Raw genomic sequence first — 8,047 nt, 5'->3', positions numbered from 1 at the left:
GCGTGTGGCCATAGATAAGGCTCCACTTGGAGCAGGTACACCCCTAAGGGACTGCAGTCTGTGATCACTGCTCAGGGACTAGCTGGGCATTGGTTGGCAGGTGGTGAGCGGTTGCATCACTTATTTTTCCTGGGTTTTGTTCCTCTTTTTCTCCCTCTTGTTGTTTTCATTACTATTATTATTATTATATTTTTATTATTAAACTGTTATCTCAACCCATGAGTTTTCTGACTTTTGCTCTTCCAGTTCTCTCCCCCATGCCACCGGCAGGGGAGGAGGGTGAGCGAGCAGCTGTGTGGTGCTTGGTTGCCGACCAGGGTTAAACCACGACACACAGAATATCTCTCAACACAGAGCATCAGTGCAACACTAAGCCATTCTATTGGATTCTTAATCTTACCCATAAAGGTCCCATGTTAATGGGGTAGGGAATATCCGGATGAAGCCTCCTCTCCGTTCATTCTCTTCTCTCACTCGACGAAGAACTTTTATCTTGGAATAAAAAGAGAAAAAAAATAGCCAGCAAAATAGATACAATGAAAAATGAACCCCACAAAAATCTGAGTTTCAGAGGACAAGACTATTACTGTAGTCCTGGGAGTGAGCTGGGTATGTATGACATCCTTAAGCAATTTTATCTTGCATTTAAATTCTGAAGGAGTCTATCACTGCTTGGAGCACATACATATGCCTGGCATGACTGAGGGCAAGGGCAGTACCAGCAGTAAAATGCAGCAGTTCCGTTTCAAAAATTATATTTCTTTTGTCATGTTTTTCATATATATGCACTTGCTCTTTGCTGAGCAAATAACCCCACATATTCCATGAAAGCTAAGGTAAATAAAAGACATTTAATAGCCTACTTACTTCCTCCATGGAGAGACCTAGCACAGAGCTGCCTTGCCTTCCTGTTGCTTTTTCCCTGCCTGAGGGCATCGGGTTTTTAATTTCAGCATCACTGGCAGACAGAGGACGGGTACGCTGTAGAGACAGTGTGAATCCAGATTTTTCCCTTTTCCTCTCTCAATTTACTTTAGGAAAAAAAAAAAGGTTACATTCAAATTCCAGGACCCCATTCCCAGCAGAATCTACACTCCAGAGTACTACAGCCAGAATTCACAATTCCACACTCCAGCTGTTGAAGAGTCCACACCCCAGCGTGCACTAAGTATGAGTATTCACATTCCTGGTTTTTAGCACAGCAGGACTCAATTCAGGCATCAGTGCCAGTATTTATACCCCTGGACCGTTCTGGAAAAACATGAGACATACCCAAAAGCACCAAAGCCAGGATTTCATACAGAAAAATCCTCACCCAAGGGGCACTAGAGCCAGCATTCATACTCACAGGCCCTAAATACACTTGGATTCATACCTCAATGGTACCAGAACCATTATTCTCTGTTCCAGTTGTGTTGCTACATTAGAACAACAGAACTGTAATTCACTGATGAGATAAAGTTGCAGGAAAAAAGTGAAAAATTCAGTTCACCACCTGTTATTCTTTTGTTACTATACTGCTAGATCTCAACTTGCTACTTCTCACACTTAACGGACAGATCTTGTGTATGTATGTAGATATATCATGCAAATTTGCACACATACACAAATTTTAAAAATAAGAAATAATTTGCAGACAGTCTCTCCAAGCTCATTCTTAACCTGATGGGCAGTTCTGATCAATTCTAACAAAGGACAGGAATTCAAAGTGTCTTCAAATTAGCAGGATTATAATATCTTAAAATCCCAGCAAGACTGAAGTCTTTGAACATGTTCTCAAGTACATTTTAGCTGGTCTTAGGCCCAGTTCAGATAAACTACCTCTGTAAAAATAGCATTAAAAGAGTCTAGCTGAGAAGGTCTCATGCCTTTATACAAACTTCAAATTTTCTTTTAGCACTATACTGAGCAAAGAATGCACAGAGGGCCTTCTTGATCTAGACAGAAGAGGAAAAACACAACAGAAACCTTAAGCTGGATAAGCCTGGGGAATATCCCATACTGCTCAGATACAAATAAAACCCATGGCAAGATCAGGGTGTATCTTTACTTGTAAGGACTACTGGAATTGAACTCCATTCCCTCTGTTTCACTAGAAATTGCAAGCGGCTATTCAGAATCTGCAGATGAAGCAATTGTAAAAGCAACAGGCATTGCACTAGAATGGGTTACACTGCAGTGATTGACACAGAAAGATCCAAAGAAAAAACAGACATAGCAAGCCAGCTGAAACATTTCGTTAAGCCTAATGAAAACTGATTAAATAAAACAAGAGAAAATGAGACAATCTGGATGAGAAGGTAGGAGACACAAGCATTTGCAGAAGAAAAAAATGTCAGTAGTCACACAGGTTTGCTTCATACTGTAGATGGCATTAAGTTGAAAGGCTTTTAGTCTTTCTTCCTAAGCTTTCCTCCATTTCAAAAGCACAGCTCAACAACTTCGCTTAATAACTTCCTCTAAAATCTCCTGCTAGGTAACCTCCTCTTAAAAACCATTTCCTGACACTACCATAACAATCATCATGTGAGAACTGCTGCTCAAAGAGAATATTACGGGAAATTTTTCATCCTATCAGATGATCTCCTTTACTAAGGAAATACTTCAATGAAATCATCTCCATTGTCTCGATACAATGGAGATGATTTCATTGATTACATACAGAAAATGTACGCCTACATATTGGCAGCTCTGGCTCCTATGACTCGTGAAGCTCTGCCTCCTACCTGAGAACAAACTACAATACTGTCAAAATGCTAGAGAAAAACTCTAACTTTACTGAACTTCCTGCACAAACACTTTTTTCAGTGTTTCACTGCAGAATTGTCTCTGGCTGTAGCACAGAAATGTCTCCAACTTCACAACGATCTTGTTTTCTCTTTGACCCAGCTTATCTTTAAAAGTATAGATAAATCCAACCACTTTGTTTTATCTCCAAATTCTGCAAGCATCTCTGGTTCCCACATCCTGATTCTAATTATACTAAGCACTGACAGCAGTTGGCACAAAGATCCTTCCTATTCTCTGTGAAACCTCATTATTCAATAAGACTCTCTTCTCTCAGCCCCAGCTAAACTTACACAGAATGACATAAATGGCAGTGCATAGAATGAATTAGATGATTCCATCTGTCCTACCTTCCTTCCTGCTGGGAAATCTCAAAAAAAAAAAAAAAAAATGAGAATCATCACTATTACATTCGTGCATGAAGCCCAGCAGCAAAATAATGCCTACCATGTCCCCACACAGCCAGGTGCTTAGAATTGTAAACTAACATTGATTTGTCCATACGGCTTGCAAGAAGGGTGCCAAATATGACATTTGGAAAGGTGGATCAGTCTGACATGCTAATGGTAGTTCTACATTTTTCCATTATCTTTAAGAAATCCTTCTTATCTCTGTACCTATTTTGAACCAGTTCACTCTCAAATTTTTGCAGTTTCCTTCAGATGACTGTCTCACAGAAAATAATTACTTCTCTTATGGGGCCACCTGAATTTTGTCAATACAGATTCACCTGTGCTATCCTTTTCATTCAGACTTATTCCATCCCCTGTAGTACACAAGACAAAAATTCCTCCTCCTCCTCCCTTTTGGTGTGACACTCCTATTTGCTGCTGCTTTCACCAGCTCTTCCTTTGTTTCGGCACTTTCCTTTTTAATGACCTACCAAACCCAGAACACTGTGCTGCTACTGTCTTCATCATTTGATGACCAGAGTGACAACTTTATTTTTAAACATCTATATCCAATTTCTTTAAAATGCAGTTCAGAAATACTTGTAGGCTTAAAAAACAGAGATTTGACCCAGCTGACCTTGACTCTCAGCACACCTCACCTACTCTCTTTTTAAGCTGCTAGAACTGATGTAAATGTTTTTCTAACCGTTGCTCTTGCCATATGGAAACGTATGCCAGTACCTATCCATCTCCTCTTTTCTTGTTGTCTTCCCCCCCCACCAGGCTACCTAGCTGCAAAACATATTTTGGGACCAACTGTGCCAAAAGTACTGTAAAAGATAACATTTGAAATTGTGTCCCTTATATTGGTAAAGGGAGCTGAAGGGTACGGGTACTTACCAATCTGGTGTTTGCTGTTTGCGACTGCGCAGACACAGGACGCTGCAAGAGACACACAAAGAGAATAAAAACCTTGTGTTCTCCAAGACACTATCATCCCTGCTCAAATTGCAGAGATGTGGTGAGTACCCTAAAGCAAAAGGGTATAACTGAAGTCCAGAGACATAGCTAACAGCTTCTATCATCTCAGTTCAGATCTTCCTCATATCCTCCACAAACTTATCCTATCCCTATCCCAAACGCAGCACTAATCCTAACCTCAGATGTGCGCAACTGTGCAGAATGCATCTGAACATACACATAATTTTCAAAAGCACACAGAAAAGAGCTCTGCAAAATGGATGAATGAACTCAACTCCCATGACCAAAATTCATATTTTTGAAAGGTAAGAGTTACCCAGAAGAAAATATTTAATAGCTATATATTAAGGAGAAACAGATGCTGTCAAGTAGAATTGTTCATAGAACAGAGGGGGTTAAAAAAAAAAAATAGTAAAAATCCTGAAATTCCAGAAGCCATTTCATTTAAATATCTCAACAATATTCCAGTTTTTGTGGAGAAACAAGATGCTATTTAACATTCCAAAACAGGTGTAGAAACATCAGCAGCATGTCAAAAAGTACCCGTATTACTTATCTGGCATCAGGCCTACAAACAAGACCAGTTTAATGACAGGGGTAGGTTCAAAAGAAAACTATTATCATAGGAGCTTAGATTTTTCTTGCTTTCAGTGGTATTCAGGATGCCTTCCTCCTCTCCAACGCCCAAGAGGAGCAAATGGTGTAAGAAAGGATTCTCAAGAGACCTATCTATCATTTCTAGCTGTACTGCTGCCAAGTTCTTCTCTACAGTTGGTCTATACAAAACAGGTCGAGGTCCCTTTATTGTTTACGATTAATTGAAAGAGCTCCAACCTAAATCAACAAGAAGTTACAAAGGAAGCAGCTAAATTGTTCATTTCCCTAGAGGGAGAAATGCTCAGAGGGTCAAACCAAAGAAATTGCACAAGGAACTTACAGTCCAGTCTGGTGAAACTCAGAAAACAGAAGTTGCCATAACTATCTCATGACCAAGAACGCTGGTATCAGCATTTCTTTCCCAAGAAACAACTTTTACAATGATTAAAGACGGCCTAAGTGAACAATCAAAACTTAAGACATCATGAAGGAGTTAAGAAAAACAAAAGAAGTTCAAAGTACCCTTTGCAACTGAGAATGGGAACAGAAGTATCAAAGAGCCAACAATCTGAGATAAAATGCATTCAAGCAAAGAGCAGGCCAAAACATTCTTGAACCATGGAAAGATCTACATGTCTATTTAGCCATGGGATTTCTATTTAGGTACTTAAGAAAAACATGCTATAAAACTTTATCACTGGATTAGAAGCCTGTTCCTGGTAAACATAGGTAAGGGGGACACCTGTCCCAAAAGATAAGTTAATCCCATCTCATAACCACTGCTCTGTCATACAAATCTTTGCACATTTCAACTGGCCAGGCCTTACACCTATTTGTGGTTTTTTAAGCAAAATAAATCTGTAAGTTTAAAGCCTCCTTAAAATCCAACGCTTCCCAACAGCTCGACTTTCTGAGACTGTCTTGTATAATTTTTTTCAGATAAAAGACGTCAAGTCATGAGGATCTGGTCGCATTACTCTAAGAGAGAAGGTTACTTTTTCTGGAATGGTTCCTATTTTATCTGACATACCTTTTGTCTGCCACAAAGAGTAACTTTATGGTCAGAGGGATCTGTATGAAACCCTATCCATTAAATTGGCCTTAGAAGCTTTGGACTCAGCCACGCATCCTAAAGATACACAAATCTCACCTTACCAGCTTATTCACCTCTCTCCCAGTGACTCAAGACTCCAAGTTTTACAAGAAGCAAAATGTTGCAATTTCTGTGAGTTTACCCTATACCAAAATGGACAGTGTATTGGTACTCTGTCACTGAAGAAAAATGACTTTTCATTTCCTAATTGAACTACACAGCCATGCTGCATGTCCCTCACAGGAGCATATGCATCAGCTGCAGAGTGTCAGGATACACCATTTGCCTATTTGCCTGAGGAGAAATGCATTTGAAAGTCCAAAGGACACAGGGGATCTCCCTGCCTTTTTGTGACTGCTCCACTTCCACAGATATTTATGGAACCCATCTAGTAGCCAAAAAGAGATAGAGAACTTCAGCATTACAGTGCTAAGAAAGCATTATCTCAGCAGAAAAGGTAATGGACAGTCACAGCAAGCCACATGAGGCCTCAGTCCAAGGATCCACAGGAAAGGAAGTGAGAGATTCCAGGAGTGAATGGAAAAGAAGCCTTATATTTCAAATGCAAAAAGCTCCTTCTGCCTAGAAGGACGTCTTGGAGACATTCATAAAGCTTTAGGCTTCTGGAAGCTTGTTGCCTACAACAAAACAAAAGTGTCTGAACAGCCCATAGCTCAAGGTGCTTCCCCTGAGTCTCTTCTGCAGTTATGCTAGAAATCCAGATAGCCTTACTCACTCAGTGGCTCTCTCACCTGTGAGCCAAATTCAATGAGAATGACTTTCCTGCTATTCTCCTCAGCTCTGGCTTGTTGAAGTCACTTACCTGCAGCTTCTGGTATGGATTTCTCCTGACAGATTCAGACGAATGATAAATGGTCCGGCTTGACCGCTGGCCTGGATCCTGGCACACGAAGCCTATGGGCATCAGGAGCCACATGAGAACTTTAAGACAGGCAAACCTTGAAATATAAACCTAGCATTCCTGTTAATGATCTCAGTCTATACATGACCTTCCTGTCCCTGGCCAAGGACCAAAAAGGATGCTTTTCTTTTTTTGTATCTTGCTTTGTTTAATCCCAAACCGTACACTGCGTTACATTTTTTGAATAAAACTGGAACTTGCTTCAAAACCAAGTACTTAAATCAATAACATGGGTTACTGAATAGCAGCATAGAGATAGGCTCCGTTTCTTAAACAGCTGAGCAGGCTACCTGATGACAATTCTGCCTCTTTTAGTATTAGGGGTAAATTGTGTCGAGTAACTGAACCAAGATGTACTAGGGATGTGTAAAAGGTGCTGTGCACTAGAAAGTCATGCAGCTTTCACAAGCATGACTCCACTTCTAACATAGCCTAACGAGAACCCACACATTCAACCTAAAAAAAAAGCATGAATACTGATTGAGGGCTAAACAGAAGTCACCTGCTAAAGATAGAATAGTGTCTTCAAATACCAAACTAGGGACTCTTAATAACACCTAAGCATCAAAACCAGCCAGATAATTCTGAAACTGAAATGTCCACATATAACTTCCCAGTGCTAACTACAGTTGCTCTCCTTAACTAGAGTTCTCCTCTATTATACTCATCTAAACATGCAGCTCATAAACCTACCTTTTATTGGTTTTAAATGAGGGAAAGATTGAAGGAGCTTTTTGTTACACTCACCTACAAGAGTGAACATATCTGAGAGCATGCTAGCTTTGATCTTCAGGTCCAAAGGAGCATCACTACCCCCACATGCAACAGAGGACAAGAGGAATTATTTCTCTGGCATTAAATGAGAGGAATGCATCAATATCCAAGATATCTTCCAATATAGTTTCTTTGTATTGGTCCTTAACACAGATATAATCAACATGGGAAGAAAACTAGGCGATTTTCACACACATAAGTAAACACACAACAGCAACAGATTGATCTGTTTCTGTTTATCCTTTTTCACAGCTTTAATCTTCTAATGCAGCAATGTATGGCCTTGTTTTAGCTCTGCTTGGCTAGAAACATTTTCTTTGAATGTATCTATGCTACATTTCATGGAGTAGATAGAGGTTGCTGTTGTAGAATTCTTAAAAACTACAATTACCTATGCCTCTTCCACATAAAATCATAAAATCAGATGGGTTAGTTTTAATGGATGGGAACAAATGATGAGGGAAGGTGACAGATATGAAGAGATCAGACAGTGGGGACAGA

The 8,047-nt window shown here is 39.9% G+C and overlaps 1 protein-coding gene across 1 annotated transcript in view; it reads right to left on the bottom strand.

The window, feature by feature from the left end:
* Positions 1-8,047, bottom strand: part of TTLL5 (tubulin tyrosine ligase-like family, member 5) — a 137,601-nt gene that overhangs the window by 92,923 nt on the left and 36,631 nt on the right. Inside the window, exons 13-17 of the mRNA XM_009319496.1 lie at positions 7,520-7,581; positions 6,674-6,765; positions 4,080-4,121; positions 868-981; positions 401-492 (exon numbers count right to left, since the gene is read on the bottom strand). Of these exons, the coding sequence (XP_009317771.1) occupies positions 401-492; positions 868-981; positions 4,080-4,121; positions 6,674-6,765; positions 7,520-7,581 (402 nt within the window). The remainder of the gene's footprint in view (positions 1-400; positions 493-867; positions 982-4,079; positions 4,122-6,673; positions 6,766-7,519; positions 7,582-8,047) is intronic.

This window comes from Pygoscelis adeliae, unplaced genomic scaffold (genome assembly GCF_000699105.1).
Source record: "Pygoscelis adeliae isolate BGI_AS28 unplaced genomic scaffold, ASM69910v1 Scaffold71, whole genome shotgun sequence".
Classification (NCBI taxonomy): domain Eukaryota; kingdom Metazoa; phylum Chordata; class Aves; order Sphenisciformes; family Spheniscidae; genus Pygoscelis; species Pygoscelis adeliae.
This window is presented reverse-complemented; position numbering and strand designations above follow the sequence as displayed.